This window comes from Oncorhynchus gorbuscha, linkage group LG01 (assembly GCF_021184085.1).
Source record: "Oncorhynchus gorbuscha isolate QuinsamMale2020 ecotype Even-year linkage group LG01, OgorEven_v1.0, whole genome shotgun sequence".
Lineage (NCBI taxonomy): Eukaryota > Metazoa > Chordata > Actinopteri > Salmoniformes > Salmonidae > Oncorhynchus > Oncorhynchus gorbuscha.
Genome location: NC_060173.1, coordinates 42,148,129 through 42,173,977, shown reverse-complemented (window position 1 = coordinate 42,173,977; position 25,849 = coordinate 42,148,129). Strand labels below are relative to the sequence as shown.

General features: G+C 42.0%; 1 protein-coding gene across 8 annotated transcripts; it reads left to right on the top strand.

The window, feature by feature from the left end:
- Positions 1-1,481: 1,481 nt before the first annotated feature.
- Positions 1,482-24,795, top strand: LOC124037876 (anillin-like). 8 transcript variants are annotated; one of them, XM_046353120.1, is made up of 25 exons: positions 1,482-1,626; positions 1,853-1,950; positions 2,256-2,432; positions 2,580-2,675; positions 2,786-2,961; positions 3,153-3,245; positions 4,236-4,325; positions 5,949-6,060; positions 6,474-7,031; positions 9,642-9,943; positions 11,904-11,986; positions 12,142-12,271; positions 16,063-16,198; positions 16,424-16,621; positions 16,861-16,987; positions 17,303-17,351; positions 17,483-17,539; positions 19,224-19,256; positions 20,985-21,006; positions 21,095-21,204; positions 22,032-22,085; positions 22,383-22,469; positions 23,063-23,170; positions 23,471-23,616; positions 23,815-24,795. In XM_046353120.1, exons 2-25 carry the CDS (start codon positions 1,860-1,862, stop codon positions 23,924-23,926), a joined length of 3,147 nt encoding a protein of 1,048 aa, XP_046209076.1. In that variant the 5' UTR covers positions 1,482-1,626; positions 1,853-1,859; the 3' UTR covers positions 23,927-24,795. The 8 variants fall into 8 exon arrangements, with proteins under 8 accessions (XP_046209076.1, XP_046209029.1, XP_046209066.1 ...); XM_046353073.1 differs by having other exon boundaries at positions 6,219-7,031; XM_046353110.1 differs by having other exon boundaries at positions 5,946-6,060.
- The last annotated feature ends 1,054 nt before the right edge of the window (positions 24,796-25,849 follow it).

Below are 25,849 nucleotides of genomic sequence, written 5' to 3'. Positions count from 1 at the left end.
TCACATCTGTAATCATAAAGTAATTTGAAAGGCTGGTTAGGGCACACATCAACTCCATCACCCCATTCACCTCCAGACCCACTCCAATTTGCATATTACCCCAACAGATCCATAGACAATAGAATCTCAATTGCACTCCACACTGCCCTCACCCACCTAAATAAAAGGAATACCTATGTGAGAATGCTGTTCATTGACTACAGCTCAGCGTCCAACACCATTGTTCCCTCCAAGCTCGTCACCAAGCTTAGGACCCTAGGACTGGACACCTTCCACCTTCAACTGAATCCTGGACTTCCTGAAGGGCCGACACCAGGTGGTAGGGTAGGCAACATCTCCTCCGCCACGCTGACACTCAACACGGGGGCCTCACAGACGTGTGTGTTTAGCCCCCTCCTGTACTCACTGTTCACCCACGACTCTGTGGCCACACACGACTCCAACACCATCATCAAGTTTGGGATACAGGAAATGTGGGGACGAGCACACCCACATCCACATTGACTGGGCTGCAGTGTAGTCGGTCGAGAGCTTCAAGTTCCTCGGCGTCCAAATCACTAAGTATTTCAAATGGTCCACTCACATGCACACTGTCAGGATGAAGGTGTGACAGTACCTCTACCCCCTCTGGAAGATGAAAAGGTTTGGCATGGGCCCTCAAATCCTCCAAAAGTTATACAACTGTACCATTGAGAGCAACTTGACAGCACCGCCCTTGTTTGCATGATGTTAGAGAGGGTGGTGCGGACAGCCCAGAACATCTCTGGGGCTGAGCTCCTCGCCATCCAGGACCTCTATATCAGGCGGTGTGAAAGGAAGGCCTAGGAAAATCATTAAATACTCCAGCCACCCAAGCCATAGACTGTTCTCTCTGCTTCCACACAGCAAGTGGTACCGGTGCATCAAGTATGACAACAACAGGCAGAACAGCTTCTATTCCCAAGCTGTAAGACTGCTAAATAATGGCTACACAGACTATTTGAGTTGACCCTTGTATTTTATTTTTGCATTGTCTCTATGCACAATCACAGGACTCTACATACATACGGACACTGACACTCCAACACACATAACACGAATACACATTTATACTGACTCTACACACATACACGCACACACACTCACATACAATAATAATTGCTGCAACTCTGTTTATCATATATCCTGATGCCTAGTCACCTTACTGCTACATCTGTCATTCCAGTATCCCTGCATATTTTAAATATGGTATTGGAACTGACTCTGTATATAGCTTCTTGCTTTCTCATCTTCTTATTTTTATTTATTGTGTGTTTTTTTCTCTGACTTACGTTATTTTTAGTGCTACATTGATATTTATTACTGCATTTCGGGGTTTGGCGCTTGCAAGAAAGACATTTCACTGTACTTGTGCACGTGACATTAAAACTTGGAACTTAATCTACCGTAAACACAAGAACAAAAATATTGCGCGCTCGGTCTTGGCGTTATGGTAATTTATTCACCCACCACTGACGCACTTCCAAAGACCCGCTGAAATTCAAAGTGTATTTGAAAAGGCGTCAAATGAACAGCCGTACGAATCTTTTCGCAGTTTATGCTCAGTTTTGACTTGTTTGCTTGACCTACACGGACACTTCTGTTGAGGTAAGGGAATGTTATATTCGACATATTATAGGTGAATAGCTGAAAGTATGTTCAACCAGCTAGCAGCACTAACGTTCAGCTATCTGCATTCTCCAGAGTCCAGTTAGCTAACGTTAGCTTGTAGCTAGCCAGCTAGCTGAGTTATTGTAACGAAACTGCCGAATAAATCAATTAGCTAAGTTGCATGAACGATAGCTAGGAACTTAATTTGGTGTTTATTTCACAGGAAGATCATGGATGGGGAATTTCGAAGTGGGTTGGCGACAGCTTTGAAGAGACATAGAGACCCTTTGTCTGACACGGAAGACAATGTCCACTCGTCTGGTGAGTGTCAACATCACTGCGTGCGTATGAGTGCTTGTTAATTAAACCCCCTAAGGTAGAAGTCCACGCCCCGCGAAAATCTTAATTAATAAATTAATTCAAAATCAAATGTCAAAATGATCTTTGATATGACCTTTAAAACAATTCCATATCGCTAAGCAGACCCCCCCCACTTCCCTGGCTTAGACAGGTCTTAGACTTCTATTAAAGGCTTGAACAAGTATTAATTAGTGTCAACTTATGTCATCAGTGCAGTGTTGGGGCATACCCATTATTATTGTGAGCTTCCCTTTGCTGTCTTACAGATGTCAATGATGTTCAGAAAAGGCGTCGCCTGGAGTTGTTGGGCGAGGAGAATGTCAGCCCTACAAAGAAGTTTTCAACTAGAGATCGCCATCGGTGTGCAGAGCTGGTGAAGCCTGACACACCTGCTCTCTGCTCTGTCCGCTCCAGAGTACAGCAACTAACCCAGAGACGTGAGGGTAAGAGGATAACGCCCCCTCCTAAAATAACCAACTCACAGCCTGTATACAGTATCGATAGAATTAGAATATGGCAGTATCCATGCAACATTCAGATCTGTAGTCATTGAGAAACAGTGACTCCAACAGGGGATGTTTTGTTTACAGGAGGGCATGTGCTGGCTCAGAGATGCCTCTCTGATCCAGGGTCTGGGGTACCATCCATTAAATTCCAGGATGGATTCAAAGAGCACCATCTTATTGGTGAGTTTTCTACATTTACCTTCCAGCTTCTTTACCTTTCATTGAATGCGAGTAAGAACACATCTGCCCAAAAGTGGTTAAATGATGGGAGCATCTGGTCTGTTTTTCAGGTGAGGCAGAGTTCAGCTCGCGGGTGGAGCGGTTTAAATCCCCCACCACTCCTCAGGCCAGCCCCCTGCCAGCCAACCGGTGGCCCCGTACCCTCTCCAACGCTGTTACCAACTTACAACTGAAACTCGAGGCCAGTGACACGCCCAGCTCCAAACAAGCCTCCCGCATACGCCAGGTCTGTGCCACACACAGGTGAAAAATCTGTCTGTGCCCTTGAGCAAGGCAGCGTCCGCTAAATGACTAAAATGTACATGTAAAATGTACCAGGAGTCTTGAGGTATGCAATGCATTCTGAAATGTTGCTGTTGCACAATTCTTAAAATTCCTGTGAAGTTTCTAACTGCTTCTATTTGTCTGACCAATCAGGAGAGGGAGGAGGAGCTGCGTCTCGTAAGGGCCCAGCCAATCACAGAGAATGTCTTCCTAAAGCGAAGCTTCTCTGATTCCTCACTGACTGAGGTAAGTTATGTTACCATCTCTCTTGTGTATGGTCACGGAATATTGTTACGGGTTATGTTTTTTGGTTTCCGCTCAGCCCAGTCAAAGCTCTTCTCTGTCTTGGCACATCAAGGCGGAACGAGCTTCCCGCTGACACTAGGACAGCAGAGTCCCTGCCCGTCTTTCGAAAATGCCTGTAACTCTACATCTTCAAACAGTATTTTAAATTGCACAAATTCTGATCTGTTTCTCTTAGTTGTCTAAAACTCTAAGATCATATTTTATAACTTGTTTGCAATGGAACAAGCTTTCAAGTCATGCCCACTTGACTCATATTGCGATTTATAATGGACACTTTTTGAATTGCGTAAAGAACAGTAATTGTGTGATGGCGGTTATGCAGGGCTGTGTTCCAAATTAAATGACTACAAGTATGCTTGCTCTAGTTCCTCAACAGCACAGCTAGGAAAACTAAAAAATATATATTTTATAGTTCAACTCTTTGACATAAAATTGCTTAGGAGCTGCACATGTTGGAGAGGTGTGTGTGTGTGTGTGGCCACTTGGAGACACCAGTTAGTCCTCTCATTTGAACCCTTAATTTTTATTTTGCAGATACCCTACATTTTCCAGGAATAGGCTTATGTTACTGAATTTATCCACAGTATTTTCAGATTTTGTTGTAAGCGAATGCGACAAAGTACAGTCAATGTAAAATGCACATAAAATCTGTTATGTTGTGTAATGTTTGGTTTCAGCCCTGTCAGGTGAACTGTTGTGTACTCACCATTTGGTCTAATAATTTTCCCATTATCTCCAAACTGTTCCCTTTCAATTACTACTGTGGTTATACATTTTCATATTTCTTAAACATTTCAATATACTGTAGCAAATGCCCATGTGTGTAAAGGGGTAATTGCTCTGGATAAGACAGTCTGCTAAATTACTAAAATGTTGAGCTCAAGTACTTGTTTCCTGATAGAACAATGATACTTGTTGTGATATCATTAGAGGGCGACCCCACCCGTCTCCTCATTCTCCCCTTGGATGATGTTTAGACGTAGCAGGAGACTACAGTGGCCACCGTTCCAACCATGGAATGTGAGTTTACTTATATGGACTGAGTGTAACTGGTTCTGAGGAGAACAGGGTGTCTTGAAATGTCACAGGTGTCATTTTAATCCTCCAAGTCACTTGAATGGTAATCGGGTGTAGGGTTCACTTGGTCCTTCATATAGTGGTACAGAATCTTTATAATATATAATGCCTTCGGAAAGTATTCAACCCCTTGACTTTTTCCATATTTTGTTTCGTTAAAGTATGATTTAATTGTGGAAGAAAAATTCTACATGTTATGAAAATGTAATGAAAAATAAAACACTAATATATTTTGATTAGATAAGTTCAATGCATGTTAGAAACAGCAATAGCAGCAATCACAGATGTGTTTCTGGGTAAGTTCTTAAGAGCTTTGCACACAAAGATTGTTCAATATTTGCACATTCTTTTTCAAATTCTTCAAGCTCTGTCAAGTTGGTTGTTGACCATTGCTACACAGCCATTTTCCAGTTTTTCCATAGATATTCAAGTCAAATGTAAATAGGCCACTCAGGAACATTCAATGTATTCTTGGTAAGCAATTCTATTCTGTAGATTTGGCCTTGTGTTTTAGGTTATTGTCCTGCTGAAAGGTGAATTCCTCATCCGGTGTCTATTGGAAAGCAGACTGAACCAGGTTTTCCTCTAGGATTTGGCCTGTGCTTTGCTCTATTCTGTTTTTTTTTTATCCTAAGGAAACTCCCTAGTTCTTTGCTGATGACAAGCATGCCGTGCCCATAACATGATGCAGCCACCACAATGCTTGAAAATATGACGTGGTACTCGGTGATGTTGGATTTGCCCCAAACATAATGTTTTGTATTCAAGACAACAGTTAATTTCTTTGTTGCAAACAGGATGCATGTTATTTGAAATGTATTTTTTTTTTATTATGCACATGCTTCCTCCTTTTCACTCTTTAGGCTAGTAATTGTGGATTAACTACAATGTTGTTGATCCAGACTCAGTTTTCTCCTATCACAGCCAATACACTCTTAACAGTTTTAAACGACTATTGCCCTCATGGTGAAATCCCTGAGTGGTTTCCTTCCTTTCCGGCAAGGTGTATTGATACACCATCCAAAGCCTAATTAATTACTTCACCATTCTTAAATGGATATTCAGTATTCATATTTCTACTAATCGGTACCCTTTGTGAGATTTTGGAAAACCTCCCTGATCTTTTGTTTGAATATGTGCTTGAAATTCACTACTTGACTGAGGGACCTTACATATTGTATGTGCAGGTTGCAGAGTTGAGGTAGTCATTCAAAAATCATGTTAAACACTATTGCACACAGTGAGTCCTTGAAACTTATTATGTGACATGTTAAGCACATTTTTACTCCTGAACTTATTTAGGTTTGGCATAACAAAGGGTTTGATTACTTATTGACTCAAGATATTTCATATTTTCATTTGTTTAAAAGATGTAATGTATCTATTACATGGGATATTGTGTGTAGATTAGTGGGACAATCTCAATTTAATCCATTTTAAATTCAGGCTGTAACACAACAAAAAGTGGGAAGTCAAGGGGATTGAATACCTTCTCCTGTAGATGCATAGACATGTGCATAAGAGGAACACTGTATTTTAGGGGGCTAATTTGTCTGTGTCCAGCAGGCAGACCTCAATGTGACTGGTGATGAACCTTTTGGGGTGAAGGACGGCAGCTTTATCGAGACATCTGTCTTCACTAAGGTCGATGGAGTGGAGCCTCCAATTCAATACACCGGTAAGACACTGCAAGAGGAGAAGTCAATGCATTTCAGTTTATGAGCTTGAAGGTAGATAAGTTAATGGTATATGTTGAGAAAAATCTGACTAAAATGTAAGAATCTGAATTTTGTGCAAATATCAGTGTAGAGAGGTCAGATTGTGATTATTCAACAGGTGAGGTGGCAGAGTCCTCAGTTCACATGGATGTCCCACCAGAAGAGGTGAAGGGGAGACACATGGCTGAGCGACAGGCAGAGTGCACTATGGTCATTTGTCAGGGAACTTCTCTCCCAGATGAACAACATGAGGCAGCAGAGGGTCCTGTAGTGAAAGAGCAGCAAAAGGCAGTCTCTCCTGCTAGTGACAAGCATGTGGAAAGGGATTTAGTGGTGAAGTGCTATGTTAATGCTGAGTCCCATTTATTTTTAGATAATCCTGTGGCAATGGAGTCAAAAGGAGATGGTGAGAAGTTAGGTTCTTCTGTAGTTGAGCAGATGGGGTCCCTACAAGAGAAGGAGATGAGGTCTTCTGTAGTTGAGTTGGGGTCCTTTGTAGATGAGGACATTGTGGGTTCCCCTTTAGGTGAGAAACAGGTGGGGTCTGCTGTAGGTGAGGAAGAGGGGGTAGTTCAGTCCCAACTAGAGAAGGTTGGGGACTTATTAAGTGAGAAGATGGAGTCTTCTGGAGTTGAAGAACAAGGGAAAGCAGAAAGTATTTTAGTTGACGTCCAGGGTGAGAAGTCTGTTCTAGGTGAAGATCAGGGGGAGTTGGGTCCAGAGCAGGATGAGGCCGCAAACGCATCAGCTGTGTCAGACAGAGAACAAGGAGACTCTGAGCTGCTTACAGACGAGGAACCGACTGATGAACCACAGTCAGAGGCCAGAGGGTTAAAGAAAGTCACATTTATCCTGGAGCCAGAAATGATCAATGACTCAGCTCTGTCTGAGCTGGACTCTTCATCTAGCTGGAAAAGAGAAAGTATGTCAGGTGAGACATGTCTAGGTTGTTGGCACAAGTTGGGCAGGAGGTGAGACACAACCACGTTGGGTTACACATAGTTGCGCACACACCTGGGCATAGTCATAAAGATACTGGTCAAATTTTTCTGCCACTGCCATTGTCTAAGCAAGGAATTCAATGGGTCACGGCCAACACTTTGCACCTCCATCTTTCTTCTATACTATGAACAGCCAAATTATGACATTTTAAAATACTTGTTACATCGTGTTGTAGACCAGGGATTGTCAACTATATTCAGCTGTGGGCCAATTTATTTGAGTGGTTGGTCGTGGGGCCGGAACATAAAACAAATCTAAGTTTATTTGTCACATGCACCGAATACAACGGGTGTCGGCCTTAGTGAAATGCTTACTTACAAGCTCTTACAAGCTCTAACCAACAGTGCAATTTTTAGGTAAAAAATAGGTATAAGTAAAGAAATTAAAAATAAAATAACAGTGAAAATAACAGTAGCGAGGTTGTATACAGTTGGTACAGAGTCAATGTGCGGGGACACGGTTAGTTGGGCTAATTGAGGTTATATGTACATTTGAGGTAATATATTTGTAGACTGCGAATTGACCGCAAGAAGCCTAAACAGATATACTTTCTGAAAGCACTGTATTTCAGCCCCTTCACTTATTCCACATTTTGTTACGTTACAGCCTTATTCTAAAATGGATTTAATGTCGTTCCCCCCCCCCCAATTTACACTTCCCCATAATGACAAAGCAAAAACAGGTATTTCGGAATTTTTCCTAATTTATATAAAAAAATATATAAAAACCGTTGCATATTTAGACAAGTTTTCAGACCCTTTACTCAGTCCTTTGTTGAAGCATATTTGACAGCGATTTACAGCTTCAAGTCTTGGGTATGACGCTACAAGCTTGGCACACCTGTATTTGGAGTTTCTCCCACTCTTCTCTACAGATCCTCTCAAGCTCTTTCAGGTTGAATGGGGAGTGTCACTGCACAGCTATTTTCAGGTCTTTCCAGAGATGTTCAAATCTGGGGTCTGGCTGGGCCACTCAAAGACATTTAGACACTTGTCCCGAAGCCATTCCTGCATTGTCTTTGCTGTGTACTTAGGGTCGTTGTCCTGTTGGAAGGTAACCCCAGTCTGAGGTCCTGAGCGCTCTTCATCAAGGATCTCTCTGTACTTTGCTCCGTTCATCTTTCCCTCAATAATTACTGGTCTCCCAGTCCCTGCCACTGGAAAAACATCCCGAAAGCACGATGCTGCCACCACCATACTTCGCCGTTGGGATGGTGCCAAGTTTCCTCCAGCCGTGACGCTTTGCATTGAGGCCAGAGTTCAATCTTGGTTTCATCAGAACAGAGAATCTTGTTTCTCATGGTTGGAGAGTCCTTTAGTTGCCTTTTGGCAAACTCCATGCGGACTGTCATGTGCGTTTTACTGAGTGGTGGCTTCCGTCTGACTACTCTACTATAAAGGCCTGATTGGCGGAGTGCTGCAGAGATGGTTGTCCTTCTGGAAGGTTCTCGCATCTCCTTCCTGAGCCCCTTCTCCGATTTCTTAGTTTGTTTTGGTACCCTTCCCCAGATCTGTGCCTCGACACTCCTGTCTCCGAGGTCTACGGACAATTCCTTCAACCTCAGCTTGTTTTTTGCTCTGACATGCACTGTCAAATGTGGGACTTTCAATCAATTGAATTTACCACAGGTGGATTCCAATCAAGTTGAAGAAACATCTCAAGGTTGATGAATGGAGACAGGATGCACCGGAGCTCAATTTCGACTCTCGTAGTAAAGGGTCCGAATACTTATGTAAATAATGTATTTGTTTTTATTTTTATAATACATTTGTAAAAATGTCTAGCCCTGTTTTTGCTTTGTCATAATGGGGTCTTGTGTTAAATCATCAATTTTAGAATAAGGCTGTCACGTAACAAAATGTGGAAAAGGTAAGGGGTCTGAATACTTTCTGAATGCACTGAAATTATTATGTTTAGTCAAATATTACAAACCTTGATTACATTTCTGAACATTGTCCTGCATAGGGTACCGTCTTTGGGACAGTAAAACGGGTGTCCTGACTCTCTATGGTCTCAATCCCGTGGCGTTTATTGCAGGGGTGTTCAACCCAGTGTCATGGCTAAATTCCCAACCTGGCCACATTCCATCATGGCCACCTAATCTTCCACCTCATTCCTAATTGGCATATATCATTCCTCACCTCGCCAACTGATAGTTGATGTGTGGTGAGAGTTCTGGCACAAAATGGTTGCCGTGCATCACTGAGGTGAGTGCTTCACCTTGATGGTGGATGAGGTGAGTTTCCCTCTACTATGTATAGCGTTTTGAGTACCTCAGTTGGTAGAAAAGTGATATATAAATCCAATCATTATCTCTCGTGTGTGGGAATACTTTCCAAAATTAAAATAACTTGTAGCTGATTTCCTGGTATTTTTAGGCTTATGTCCAACAATGAAAATTAAACAATTTTATGTTTTTGGGGCTCAGAAAACTGCCAAATAAAACCAACGTTAATTGGGGAACCCTGTTGTAGACGCACTAGGGCAACTTTTTTTAATGTCTGGATGTAACTTGCTGAATATGGGGATTTATCCACAGAGACTGAGCTGAGCTCTCGCGATGAAACCAACACTGCTGAGATGATTGACCTAATGTTTGATGAGGTGCTGGAGGCTGCTGCCCAGGGAAGGATGGAAGAGGACACTGAGGATCACAATAGTGGCATAGCTACAGCGACGTGTGGAATAGAGGAAACAGACACAGAGTTGGACAAAGCTGAGGGTGAAGACCTGGAAGAAACCAAGGAACTGGACTCCAGTGCAGATGAGCTGCTGTCCTTCCCACCCAGCTTTATCCTCTCCCCTCTCAGCAAGTCTGTGGAAGCTGTGGTCACTCCTATGGTAAGGCTCTGCAGACAGACTGGTGCCATGGTCACCTAGTTCAATGTGATTCTGAAAGTGATTGGTATTTTATTAGGATCCCATTAGCTCTTGCGAAAGCAGCAGCAGCGACTCTTGCTAGGGTCCACACATGAAACATGACATCATACAGAACATTAATGGACAAGAACAGCACTGCATACTTACAAACGGCACATACAGCCTACACATCACATGCACACAATATCTAAGTCAATAAGGGAGAGGCGTTGTCGTGAGGTGTTGCTTCATCCGTTTTTTTAAACCGGGTTTGCTTTTCATTTGAGCAATATGAGATGGAAGTTCGACGCAATGTCTCTGTACGCTAACAATGCTGTACGCTTTCTTGAATTTGGGGACTGAAAAGACCCCTGTTGGCATGTCTGGTGGGTTGTTTGTGTGTCAGAGCTGTGTGTAAGTTAACTTCGCAAACAATTTGGAGTTTTCAACACAATGTTTATTATAAGAAATGATGCAGCCAGTCTCAACTCTTAGTCAAGAGAACTGGCAGGCGTTAAATGTATATTAGCCCAACAACTAGAGCCTGCAAGTGTGGTGTCAAAAGCAGTGCATCTCTTTATTATGGACAGACCTCTCCCCTCTTCATAACCATTTAATCTATACAGTGCGTTTAAGAAAGTATTTAGACCCCTTATCTTTTTCCACATTCTGTTACGTTAGTCTTACTCTAAAATTGATTAAATAAACAATTGTCCTCATCAATCTACACACAATACCCCATAATGACAAAGTGAAAACTGGTTTTTAAAAATGTTTGCAAATTTATTACAAATAAAAAACAATGCCTTCATTACATAAGTATTCAGACCCTTTGCTATGAGACTCATTTGAGCTCAGGTGCATCCTGTGCCCATTGCTGATCCTTGAGATGTTTCTGCAACTTGATTGGAGTCAACCTGTGATAAATTCAACCGACATGTATATGGTTGAATCATCAGCATACATGGACACAGGCTTTGTTTAATGCCAGAGGCAGGTCATTGGTAAACTTAGAAAGGAGTACCTAGAGCTTTCCTGCGGTACACCACATTTGACATGTTTGACATTCGAGAGGCTTCCATTAAAGAAACCCCTCAGAGTTCTATTAGGTAGCTCTGAATCCACAATATGGCAGAGGTTGGAAATCCATAAAACATAAGTTATTGTCAATAATATCAAAGGCTGCACTGAAACAGTATAGCTCAAACAAATGTAATCAATTTCTTTCAACCAATCATCACTCATTTGTGTCATTGCAGCACATGTTGAGTGCCCTTCCCTATAAGCATGCTGAAAGTCTGTCAATTTGTTTACAGAGAATTAGCATTGTATTTGGTCATACACCATTTTTCTCAACAGTTTACAGTTTGCGAAGAGCTGGCAGCAAGCTGATAGGTCAGCTGTTAGAACCAGTCAAGGCCGCTTTACCTGTCTTGGGTTGTGGAATGACTGGTTTTCCTCCAGGCCTGAGGATAAACACCTTCCTCTAGACTCAAATTAAATACATGATAGACAGGAGTGGCCAGTCAGCTACCATCCTCAGTAGCTTTCCATCTGTCAATGCCAGGTTTGTCATTATTGATCGATAACAATGATTGTTCCACCTCTCCCACACTAACTTTACACAATTCAAACTTAAAATGCTTTTCTTTCATTTGTTTTTTAATGCATGTATACGATGGCTCACTGTTCATTGTTGGAATTTCCCGCCTGAATTTCCCTACATTGCCAATGAAGTAATCACTAAAATAATATGCAACAACAATGGTTTTGTGATGAATAACCCATCTGAGTGGATGAAAGATGGAGTTTAATTAATCTTTCTGCCCATAATTTCATTTAAATGACTAAAGTTTTTTTTCCTCGTTTTTTTTTTGGCATTGTTCTTGGCTTTGAATGTTTTACACTTAAATGTTCCTCCACGTGTTTGATATCCCCACAGAGACTTGCAGCCAACCCTCCATCCCTACTTCTGACTCCTGAAGAGCTGACCACTCCCCCTGCTGATAGTGCCCCTCTCTACAGGTGAGTCATCTTGTCTTCTACACTTCAGGACAAGCAGAACTGACAGTGGTCAGCTAACATGAGTGAAATTAAACTCATTGACTATGATAATCTTTCAAAATATATGATTGGCTTGTTATTTATACCTGTGACAACTCCAATGTGTTTTGTGACAGCATCGATGCCTACCGCACCCAGAGACAGAGCACCAAGCCAGCCATTCAGAGTGTAACCCCAAGGGTGCAGAGGCATGCCGCTGAGAAGTCTCACCCCCAGCACTGTGTCAACACCAAGGAAAGGATCATGGTCTGTAGTAGGACTGTTGGAACGATTGAGTCTATTCTGTATGTCTTCCGTGTCATGGAGAGTGACTACCTGTGTAGCATATCATCCAAACTTTGCATGTCCTTTATGTGGGCATTGACAAATGTACCACCAGGAGAACATTGGCTTTGGCACTGACCACGTTTACATGCGTGCAGTATTCCGGATAGTAGCTCATATCCTGCTTAAGGTCTTTTTCGGCAGAAGCTGTTTCCATGCATTAAATTTTTTTTATTTTTTATTTAACCAGGTAGGCTAGTTAGTTTACATTTACATTTAAGTCATTTAGCAGACGCTCTTATGAGAACAAGTTCTCATTTGCAACTGCGACCTGGCCAAGATAAAGCATAGCAGTGTGAGCAGACAACACAGAGTTACACATGGAGTAAGCAATTAACAAGTCAATAACACAGTAGGAAAAAGGGGGGGGGTCTATATACAATGTGTGCAAAAGACATGAGGTAGGCGAATAATTACAATTTTGCAGATTAACACTGGAGTGATAAATGATCAGATGGTCATGTACAGGTAGAGATATTGGTGTGCAAAAGAGCTGAAAGTAAATAAATAAAAACAGTATGGTGATGAGGTAGGTAAAAATGGGTGGGCTATTTACCGATAGACTATGTACAGCTGCAGCGATCGGTTAGCTGCTCAGATAGCAGATGTTTGAAGTTTCTGAGGGAGATAAGTCTCCAACTTCAGCGATTTTTGCAATTCGTTCCAGTCACAGGCAGCAGAGAACTGGAACGAAAGCTGGCCAAATGAGGTGTTGGCTTTAGGGATGATCAGTGAGATACACCTGCTGGAGCGCGTGCTACAGATGGGTGTTGCCATCGTGACCAGTGAACTGAGAGAAGGCGGAGCTTTACTTAGCATGGACTTGTAGATGACCTGGAGCCAGTGGGTCTGGCGCCGAATATGTAGCGAGGGCCAGCCGACTAGAGCGTACAAGTCTCAGTGGTTGGTGGTATAAGGTGCTTTAGTGACAAAACGGATGGCACTGTGATAAACTGCATCCAGTTTGCTGAGTAGTGTTGGAAGCAATTTTGTAGATGAGTGATATCCCACTCATGAGTATCCCTGTATCCTTGAATACAAAATAATATTCCTTATTTAAGTTCATGTGGGTTAACTGAAATATGGACACTAGGCCTATAACTTCACGTAGCGTAGTATTAACTCCTTACAGTGAAATTGGACAACAAATGTTAGTTGTGTCTTGGGAACAGGAGTGGAGAAATTATTTCTTATAGCATCTCTTGCGGAAATGGAGTACACGTGTAATGTGTTATCTTTGACACTGTTATGCAAGCAGACAGTATTTCAACCACATAAGCTATGCACTCAAGACTAACTGAAGTTTTATCAGGAATGTGTTTCGTCATTTTCTCAGGTTTTCATTTCCTTAAAACCGGTCAAACTGATGACATTTTGCACAGGACTGATCTTTTCACTTTCGGAGTTATTCCATTTTCTCCCCAGTCCCCAAATGAAACTGTAAAACCGACAACTTTACAGATATTAACTGCTGTAGATTACTAATGCATTAATTCTATTGATGTAAGACATTATTCTGGTGAGCTTTACTTTATTTAGTCTTTTGGGGCAACAATTTATAACAGAAGAGAAGCTGCATGTCTCAAACTGTAGTTGACAACCAAATGTCGGAAATGTATAATATGGCCAGGTAGTCTACTTTTTGAAGTGGTTTGTTTGTGATAGGAGCATTATGTTCTCGTGTTCATTAACCAATTCAATTGTAATTACTGTCTGCTATATCAGGATTTGTAAGATACTGATAGAAATGAAAACAGTCAAATGTCAAGTTCATGGGAACGTTCTGACTTGCACAGTACAAAGACCTTCATTTTATAGCGACACACATACTTCCATACAAAACATCAGGTATCTACCCAGCCGACAGAGATTTGGGTCCGTGAGAATAGCTTCTCCCCTCCTTCCCCCAAGATAGGGAGAGACCTGGGATGTTCTCAAAGTCCCAGTCAAGGTCGGCACAGAATCTGACTCGGTCTGTTATCCCCAAAACATTAATTCCCCAAATCATTAATTCTGACTAAGAACTACACTATAGGGTATAATATTATTCTACTGACTATAACCACACACAGGATTATAATAATCTAACGATTCAAATCACTTTCATACATGCATTAAAATCTAACGATTCTAATCAGTTTTGATTCCAATCAATTTCATACAATCATACAGTTTCGAAGTTATAGTTTCAGAGTGTAATATTCTAATAATTTATTAAACACAAGTAAAACATATTCCCTTAAATTTGACAATCCGATGACATCACACAACACCCATGATATGTGAAACTGAGCCTGCACAGACCACAGTAAAGGGGATGAGATGTTTACATGCCACAGTATACCGTCTTACATCAGCATGTCCCAGGCATCTAATCTGGGTTTCTCATAACCGGGATACAAGCGTTTTCGGGTTATTGCGAACTGGATATGATGTTTATATGCATGAACTCAAAAATAATACTTGAGTGTCCCAAATAATAACCGGATATTGGTGTGCATGGATTTGGTATTTTAGTTATTTTATTAGGATCCCCATTTAGCTGTTGCAAAAGCTGCAGCTACTCTTCCTAGGTTCCACACAAAACATAAAACATCATTAGTATTATGTAAAACACAAAACATCATTAGACAAGGACAGAACTACATACATTTTTTTAAAGGCACATGTAGCCTACATATCAATGCTTAAACTCAAACTATCTAGGTCAAATAGGGGAGAGGTGTTGTGTCGTGGGGTATTGCTCTGTCTTTTTAAAGCCAGGTTTGCTGTTTATTTGAGCAATTTAAGATGGAAGGAAGTTCCATGCAGTAAGAACTCAATATAATACTGTACGTTTTCTTGAATTTGTTCTGGATTTGGGGAATATGAAAAGACCCCTGGTGGCATGTCTGGTGGGATAAGTATGTGTCGGAGCTGTGTGCAGGTTGACTATGCAAACAATTTGGGATTTTTCGACACCTTTTTATGTTTCTTATAAAAAGAAGTGATGCAGTCAGTCTCTCCTCAACTCTTAGCCAAGAGAGACTGGCATGCATAGTATTAATATTAGCCCTCTGATTACAATTAAGAGCAAACCATGCCGCTCTCATCTGGGCCAGCTGCAGCTTAACTAGGTCTGTCCTTGGAGCACTGAACCACACGACTGGATAATAATCAAGATTCGACAAAACTAGAGGCTGCAGAACTTCCTTTTTTGGAGTGTGGTGTCAAAGCAGATCATCTCTTTATTACGGCTAGACCTCTTCCCATCTTTGCAACCATTGACTCTATATGTTTTAACCATGACAATTCAAGGTAACGCCAAGTAATTTAGTCTCAACTTGTTCAACAGCCACACCATTCATTACTAGATTCAGATAAGGTCTAGTACTTAAGGGATGATTTGTACCAAATACAATGCTCTTAGTTTTAATGTTCATGACCAGTTTATTACTGGCCACCCATTCCAAAACAGACTGCAACTCGTTAAGGGTTTCAATGACTTCATTAGTTGTGGTTGCTGGCTCGTGATGGTTGAATCATCAGCATACATGGACACATGCTTTGTTTAATGCCAGTGGCAGGTCATTGGTAAAAATAGACAAGAGTAGAGGGCCTAGAGCTGCCCTGCGGTACACCACACGCATGTAAATGTGACCAATGGAAAGAAAGAGTATTTAAATGAGTATGGCTGGTTGGAGTGAATCTCCTATCCTCCTGTGATTGGTCAGGTTCTGAATGAGGATGCTGCCAAGCTGCAGATGGTCATCAAACAGACGTTGCAGGCCCTGAGCTGCTGCACTGACGAGGACCACGGCAGGGGCTCCCTGGAGGAGGCAGAGGCTGATAAACTGCTGCTCGTCTCCTGTGAGTCTCCATCCACTCATATCCCACCCCTAGCTTTGTGACGTTTTCTCTCCTCTCCCCTAATTTGTCTGCTGAATTAGTGTATAATCCTCAACCTCATTCATCTCACTGCTATTGCTTTTTTTCTCCTGTATACTTCTATGCTGGAAGGTATGATGGACCTCTTGATTTGTTCCATTGCTTGATCATCTGACTGTGTCCCCCTTTGTCTCTTCTGTGTGTCAGGTGAGAAGCGGGCAGCCCTGCTGGCTGAGGTGGCCAGGCTGAAGGAGAGGGGGGGCTCAGTCTCTGAGGATCTAGAGGGGGGTGATGGTGAGGGGGACTCCGGCATGTCCCAGCAGCCCTGCAGGGGCACCGTCAGCATCAGCAGTGTCCAGCTCCCTCTCAAGGTGGAGTTTGTCTGCTCTGCCCGCACACAAACAGGTACCTACAGTCGGTTAGGCTACGTGTGTTCTCACCTTTGTAGTTTGACGTTTGTTGCATCATTTAGTTTGAACCATTTACTCTGCTGCTGCTTGCTGCCAAGGTGAGTTGTTTGCCTGCTCATTTGGGTTAAATGTTCAAGTAGTAAAGTACAATTAATTCATTTTCAGCTCAAGACACATTTGAAACCATACCAGGTGATTAATGAACAACCCCCCTGACTATTTCTCTCCTCAAAGGTCGGCCCACTCATTATTTCTTTGTCCTGATTCGTTATGGACCCTGCAACATCGTTGCGACCCCATTGGCTACGGCAGTGGATGCCCAGAATGGCGACACCATCTCCTTCCCCACCTCCATCACCCTGTGAGTCCCGCTACTGGTTCCATATGGAGGAAGTGAAGAGTAAAGGAGAACTCACCAGACCGATTGTCAGTTTGTACAGTAGGGGGCTGTTCACTTGTCGACGCGTGTGTTGTACGGTTCATGTTGAATCTGTTTTGTAAATTACGGCCAGCACTCTGTTTAGAGTAGCTAAGTTCTCTCGGCAGGCAATCCTACTGGTCTGTCTTTGCCTTTAAAGGAGATGCTTGTGTAATATCTGCTGTACTACTGCTAAAATGGCTCTCACCCCTAGTCGGTCCAACTCTTTCTGTGACTGACTGTATTATGTCCCTTCAGGCAGGACATTCGCTCCAACTTTGAGATTGATGTGGAGGTCTACAGCCTGGTGAGATGGAACATATTACTTTATTTCTCACCTAAAACCTGTGTATTAGTAAATATCGTAGATGGTCAGTGATAAGAATGTGTGTTAACAGGTTGTATGTAAAAATGTACAAACTGTCTTCTATTACTCAGTCCCACACCTCAGGGAACACCTGCAATGTGGATCTCCGCAGCTCCACCAAGTCAAGGGTGAGTGCGACATCTTCTGATTTACGAATGCTATCCAATGTTGTATGGCTGACAATGAGAGAGATGCAGTGGGGCAAAAAAGTATTTAGTCAGTGACCAATTGTGTAAGTTCTCCCACTTAAAAAGATGAGGCCTGTAATTTTCATCATAGGTACAGTTCAACTATGACAGACAAAATGAGGAAAAATCCAGAAAATCACATTGTAGGATTTTTTAATGAATTTATTTGCAAATTATGGTGGAAAATAAGTATTTGGTCAATACTTTGTCATTGCCAACAAAGGGTATATAACAGAGGTCTAATGTTTTCTGTAAGTCTTCACAAGGTTTTCACACACTGTTGCTGGTATTTTGGCCCATTCCTCCATGCAGATCTCCTCTAGAACAGTGACGTTTTGGGGCTGTTGCTGGGCAACACAGACTTTCAATTCCCTCCAAAGATTTTCTATGGGGTTGAGATCTGGAGACTGGCTAGGCCACTCCAGGACCTTGAAATGCTTCTTGCACTGCCCGGGCAACTCCCTCGTTGCCCGGGCAGTGTGTTTGGGATCATTGTCATGCTGAAAGACCCAGCCACGTTTCATCTTCAATGCCCTTGCTGGTGGAAGGTTTTCACTCAAAATCTCACAATACATTGCCCCATTCATTCTTTCCTTTACACAGATCAGTCGTCCTGGTCCCTTTGCAGAAAAACAGCCCCAAAGCATGATGTTTCCACCCCCATGCTTCACAGTAGGCATGGTGTTCTTTGGATGCAACTCGGCATTCTTTGTCCTCCAAACACGACGAGTTGAGTTTTTACCAAAAAGTTATATTTTGGTTTCATCTGACCATATGACATGCTCCCAATCTTCTTCTGGATCATCCAAGTGCTCTCTAGCAAACTTCAGACGGGCCTGGACATGTACTGGCTTAAGCAGGGGGACACGTCTTGCACTGCAGGATTTGAGTCCCTGGCGGCGTAGTGTGTTACTGATGGTAGGCTTTGTTACTTTGGTCCCAGCTCTCTGCAGGTCATTCACTAGGTCCCCCTGTGTGGTTCTGGGATTTTTGCTCACCGCTCTTGTGATCATTTTGACCCCACGAGGTGAGATCTTGCATGGAGCCCCAGATCGAGGGAGATTATCAGTGGTCTTGTATGTCTTCCATTTCCTAATAATTGCTCCCACAGTTGATTTCTTCAAACCAAGCTGCTTACCTATTGCAGATTCAGTCTTCCCAGCCTGGTGCAGGTCTACAATTTTGTTTCTGGTGTCCTTTGACAGCTCTTTGGTCTTGGCCATAGTGGAGTTTGTCGTGTGACTGTTTGAGGTTGTGGACACGTCTTTAATACTGATAACAAGTTCAAACAGGTGCCATTAATACAGGTAATGAGTGGAGGACAGAGGAGCCTCTTAAAGAAGAAGTTACAGGTCTGTGAGAGCCAGAAATCTTGCTTGTTTGTAAGTGACCAAATACTTATTTTCCACCATAATTTGCAAATTCATTAAAAATCCTACAATGTGACTTTCTGGATTTTTTTTTTTCCTCATTTTGTCTGCCATAGTTGAAGTGTACCTATGATGAAAATAACAGGCCTCATCTTTTTTAAGTGGGAGAACATGCACAATTGGTGGCTGACTAAATACTTGTTTGCCCCACTGTACATGTCAAAAGCCCAGTTCTGATCATATTTATTTTTTAGGTCACTCCAAGGAAGCTTCTAAGCACCATCAAGGTAAATTCTGCTTTCTTACAGTGCCTTGCGAAAGTATTCGGCCCCCTTGAACTTTGCGACCTTTTGCCACATTTCAGGCTTCAAACAAAGATATAAAACTATTTTTTTTGTGAAGAATCAACAAGTGGGACACAATCATGAAGTGGAACGACACTTATTGGATATTTCAAACTTTTTTAACAAATCAAAAACTGAAATTGGGCGTCCAAAATTATTCAGCCCCCTTAAGTTAATACTTTGTATGGCCACCTTTTGCTGCGATGACAGCTGTAAGTCGCTTGGGGTATGTCTCTATCAGTTTTGCACATCGAGAGACTGAATTTTATTCCCATTCCTCCTTGCAAAACAGTTCGAGCTCAGTGAGGTTGGATGGAGAGCATTTGTGAACAGCAGTTTTCAGTTCTTTCCACAGATTCTCGATTGGATTCAGGTCTGGACTTTGACTTGGCCTTTCTAACACCTGGATATGTTTATTTTTAACCATTCCATTGTAGATTTTGCTTTATGTTTTGGATCATTGTCTTGTTGGAAGACAAATCTCCGTCCCAGTCTCAGGTCTTTTGCAGACTCCATCAGGTTTTCTTCCAGGTCCTGTATTTGGCTCCATCCATCTTCCCATCAATTTTAACCATCTTCCCTGTCCCTGCTGAAGAAAAGCAGGCCCAAACCATGATTCTGCCACCACCATGTTTGACAGTGGGGATAGTGTGTTCAGGGTGATGAGCTGTGTTGCTTTTACGCCAAACATAACGTTTTGCTTTGTTGCCAAAAAGCTCAATTTTGGTTTCATTTGACCAGAGCACCTTCTTCCACATGTTTGGTGTGTCTCCCAGGTGGCTTGTGGCAAACTTTAAACAACACTTTTTATGGATATCTTTAAGAAATGGCTTTCTTCTTGCCACTCTTCCATAAAGGCCAGGTTTGTGCAATATACGACTGATTGTTGTCCTATGGACAGAGTCTTCCACCTCAGCTGTAGATCTCTGCAGTTCATCCAGAGTGATCATGGGCCTCTCGGCTGCATCTCTGATCAGTCTTCTCCTTGTATGAGCTGAAAGTTTAGAGGGACGGCCAGGTCTTGGTAGATTTGCAGTGGTTTGATACTCCTTCCATTTCAATATTATCGCTTGCACAGTGCTCCTTGGGATTTTTAAAGCTTGGGAAATCTTTTTGTATCCAAATCCGGCTTTAAACTTCTTCACAACAGTATCTCGGACCTGCCTGGTGTGTTCCTTGTTCTTCATGAAGCTCTCTACGCTTTTAACGGACCTCTGAGACTATCACAGTGCAGGTGCATTTATACGGAGACTTGATTACACACAGGTGGATTGTATTTATCGTCATTTAGGTCAACATTGGATCTTTCAGAGATCCTCACTGAACTTCTGGAGAGAGTTTGCTGCACTGAAAGTAAAGGGGCTGAATAATTTTGCACGCCCAATTTTTCAGTTTTTGATTTGTTAAAAAAGTTTGAAATATCCAATAAATGTTGTTCCACTTCATGATTGTGTCCCACTTGTTGTTGATTCTTCACAAAAACATACAGTTTTATATCTTTATGTTTGAAGCCTGAAATGTGGCAAAAGGTCGCAAAGTTCAAGGGGGTCAAATACTTTCGAAAGGCACTGTATCTGTGTATTACTTGAAATGGTGAGGCACATATATTTATACCCCCTTTCCGGTTACATGTTTCTAATCTGAAAACGTTATCTTGTTGCTTTTCAACAGAGATCCAACCAAAATGTAACATGTAAGTATTGTCCTAGTTGCATATGATCTGAAGATGACATTTGTCCCGAGTGATGATAGTTTGATTGAATTGAATCAACACCCCACAGCTTCTACCATGCCGCCCCTAAACACCCAGCGCACCAGCAACTTCTCTCTGGTTGGTTCTCACAAGATCTCCCTGGCCTCCCTGGGCCAGAGCAAGTTCCCCCTGGACAAGGTAGGCTCATCTCACCTGGCTCCCCGTCTCAGTCACACCTGCTGCAGTGCTCCAACCTGGATGATATATGTTTAGTGTACCTGCCTGCACTCCTACAGTATGGGAAGATGTAGGGATGCATGTTTTGTCAGTCAATTCCTTGGTTTTATCGTGCCTCTTTAAAAAAAATAATAATTTTGAACCGCCTGCTTGCTAGATTGTATCTCATTGTCTCTTGAGGATGTGTGCCACTATCTTAATCTTTTTGGCTGAATCTACTGTATATCCTGTTACATTTTCAGATTTTCCACCTATTGTAATTCTTTCAGTTGCGATATCAGATCGGATGATTGTCATTTCCTCACATGACTTGTTTTTATTTTTTCTTCGTGATGTTAATCAAGTTTTCCAGTCTGGGCTGGGTCACTTGTAGGGCTGTGATTATGGAATTTGGGGTAACAATGAATTGCCATGCAAATTTGTATTTATTGTAAAAAATATTTAAAAAATGGTTGACTTTTTTTATTTATTTATTTTTAGCTTGTAATGAATCTTTGAGAATGATCTATAACATACCTAATATAAAACAGATTTGGTACCACCCCTGTCAAACTTTACTCACTTCATAAAAAATGAAAAATGATTATTGGGTAAACTATATCTACTTGAATATGAAATTGAATCGCCCACCCCAAATCTTCTAAAATGAATGTATTAAGATGTTTATGACCCCCCCCAAAAATTCACTCCTACTGTCTGTTACATAATTATACGATAACTGTGCCAGCCCTAGTCACTTGGGATGTTACCTCTATCCCTCCCTTTTCTGTCTCTCCACTTGTGCACAGATGAAGTTTGAAGGCAAAATCAGGAGACTCCTGGGAGATGAGTTTCAAGAAAAGGTTTCACTCTTTCACTTTTCCCCACGTTGCACCCTCACCTTTACCCCTTTTTTCTCTTTGCTTCTCCATTTGACTCCTTTCATGCGGCCAGCAAAACTGGTATCAATAATTAGTCTTCGCTACACTGGCTATAATATCAGTGATTGAGTGCTCCATAGGTAGATTTCTAAGCACATTTCAATCAATGTTCATGACTTTTCTTCAATTTTTCTTTATTGCACGTTTTGTTTACCTCCCTAGCTAGATGAACTACAAGCAGCTTAACCCTGGTATCCATGTAATTCCACCTTTGTGCAGGTGCCCTTCCTGTCTCCACTAGAGGGAAACATATACCTGCAACTGCACAGCGAGAGCCACTCTAATGTCCAGCACCAGGGCTTCCTTGTGAGTTTATTTTTTGTTGACTCAATTCGCTTCGATCTCAAGTGCATATTATCCTGTTCCTGTCCTCTATACTTTCTTTATTGTTGCCAGCAGCATACCACCCTGCATACCACTGCTGGCTTGCTTCTGAAGCTAAGCAGGGTTGGTCCTGGTCAGTCCCTGGATGGGAGACCAGATGCTGCTGGAAGTGGTGTTGGAGGGCCAGTAGGAGGCACTCTTTCCTCTGGTCTAATAATATCCCAATGCCCCAGGGCAGTGATTGGGGACATTGTCCTGTGTAGGGTGCCGTCTTTCGGGTGGGACGTTAAACGGGTGTCCTGAATCTCTTAAAGATCCCATGGCACTCATCGTAAGAGTAGGGGTGTTAACCCCGGTGTCCTGGCTAAATTCCCAATCTGGCCCTCAAACCATCACGGTCACCTAATAATAATCCCCAGTTTACAATTGGCTCATTCATCCCCCTCCTCCCCTGTAACTATTTCCCAGGTCGTTGCTGCAAATGAGAACGTGTTCTCAGTCAATTTACCTGGTAAAATAATAATAATTGTGATTCATCCTCCACCCACCCCTTCATTCTCCCTCCTTCCATCCAGACAATGTTTGAGGTGGTGAATGGATTTGGAGCTTGGCATCGGCGCTTCTTTGTCCTGGAGGGAAACCACATGTCCTATTGGAACCACCCCAATGACAGAGGCAGCAAGGTGGGCATTAAGCTATGACAGGGATGACTGGGCTTGGAGCTCTTGGTTCCAAGCTCTCAGGTTATCAGAACGATTTTGAAAAAAAGAAACTAAGGTTAACAATTCTATGTTTATGCACACTTGATAATATTTCTGATATCTTTTCTAATATTTCTAAGTTGTCTATGTACCTTTCCTGCTGCAAAATGCATTGCCTCTTGGGGACATTAATATTTTCTCTTAACTGAATATACAAAGTCACACTAACTTGATTTAAACATTCCCTCCTCTCCTCTACTGTTCTCTATGTTGTACTTGCAGGCAGCAGAAGGCAGCATCTCCCTGTCTAGTTCCTCTAGTCAGAGTGTGAAGCCAGTGATGAGAGACTCCTGTGCTCGCCCCTATACTTTTGAATTGGTCAGCAGCGTCCAGACTGCACAACAGGATGACCAGGGCGCTCTGGCCAAGTAAATAATATTACATATTTTCTTACTCCCTTACGACACAAGCAAGTTAGCTTGACAGCAAGTGGTCATGAATCTTTTCAATATTAATGTTTTGTGGAGGACTGACACTGCTAAAGTGAGCCTGTCTATCTGATAGACAGTGGTGTATTTGAATTGATCTTGTGATATTTATCATAACATTTTCTCTCTGTTCTTCAGGTGCTGGTTCTCAGCAGATACTGGGGAGGATCGAGGGGACTGGATGGAGAACCTGAACCAGGTTCTCCTGGACCTGCATACCTGGACTCGCTGTACCCCTGAACCATGCTAAAGCATAGCCCAACAACCAGGCCAGCTGTGGGAACATGAGGGACAGCAGTCTGTAACACACAGTTATAATCATATCTTTATGAATTCTTATTATTACCATTGGGAGATTATTTTAGACTTGGGGATATTTTGCCTTTCCTTTGATTTGTCACCTTTCAATAGCCATTTAAAATAGAGCTCCATCTTGTTGCTTGATATGTATACTATTTACCTGAGCTTGAAGTAGGTGATTTAAATGAATCCATATAATCTACAAACACTATTAAATATGTATCAAACCTAGTGCAGAAGAGCACTAACACTAAACAAATGATTAGTACAATAGTGTAGTTATAATTTTCATTAGACTAACAGAAAAATGCCAGACATGGCTGCTGGACAATATGATTTCACTACTACAGCATTGCTGTAATACCCTCAAGTGTAGAAATGTCTCTCGGAAATAAGAAATCTGTACCTGACACAACCTACCTAATCTAGAAACTTGTGAATTTAGTGATTCAACTAGAATTGCAGTCAAGTTGAGTTATAGTACTGTACTTGAAAAACTGAGCTATCTGCTACAAGGTAAATATGGACTATTTCACAAGTTAAATTCTTCATGTTCCTTCTATTGCTGTGTTGTGCATAACACAACAGGGGCCTGTCAACAAAGATGGTACCCAAGCACTTCAAATGGACTATAGAATGATAAGGTGTATAACGTTAGTGCTTCATCTCATGATAAATCCTAGTAGCAGCCTAAAAGGTGAATGTATATGCTGACTGTAGTCAACCTAGTTTTTTGTTTTTCCTTCATGTATTTACTGTCAATCGGTCATTCTCTTTCTGTGTGTGGATGTTATCCCTATAAAATACCTGTCAACATTGTTTATATGCACATGATTGATGGAGTAAATAATACAAATGGTCTAATGGCATACACTGTCAAGTTGTTTTGAGTCCATGCAGTTTGTCATGCTCTTCTGTAAATTTGATATGGAAAATATTTAATGTTTTTGGTGCACGTGCAATTTGAGTTTATAAAACCATAAGCTCAAATATAGCTTTCATTGTCCTCCGTCTTCAAGCTGACATCTTCCTCTATAATATAGCCATATGAATGAGTGAGCCATACAGTGTTTACAACATTGTAAAGTATTGAGGGAATGGGGTTGGCTATGGAACAGGAACTCGGGACAGGAATGTCATACAGGAAGTCATGCCTGTGTTTGATGTATACTGCTACAGAAAGATACTTCCTGGAGCCCCTCTGGGGGGAAGTGGGGCAGTTGGTTCTCAGCTCAAGGTGATGGGTGATGATTGGCAGAGTGGCCCAACTACATCCCAGGGCTCATGCCTCAGTGTCGTGTTCAGCCAGAACACTGGGCAGAGTCTGGTAAATTACACCATAGTCCCTATTTAGTGTATTATGGGCCCTGGTCTAATGTAGTGCACTTTTAAAGGGAATAGAATGCCCTTTTGAATGCATACTGGGCCTATAGCTAGTAGGACATTGATATGAGTGGTGAGATGCCCAGGGACAAGGCCAATGTTATAGGGGAAGTAATGAGAGACCGGTGTCTTTAGTAATTGGGGTGGTCCGTGAGATGCAGTAAGAACAATGGGGCACTGGTCTCACCCTAAGAGGAACTAATATCACATCCTCTCCCCAATCTGTAACTGTCATTCCTGGTAACCTCGTCTCCGTCTATTGTTAGATACTGTACCCTCAACCCATTATGGTACTTGGCATATGAACCCCTAAAGACATGTTACCGGAGCCTTTACATCTAATAAACCAATTGACCTTTTCACTGATTTGTGGAAGCTGCATCTGACTGGATTACCTTAACTGGAAAGAGAGAGTTTTAAGAAATCCCATCACACGTACAAAGGCTGTAATAATACTCCCACTTGGGGCATAGTTCTGTGTTTTGAAGAG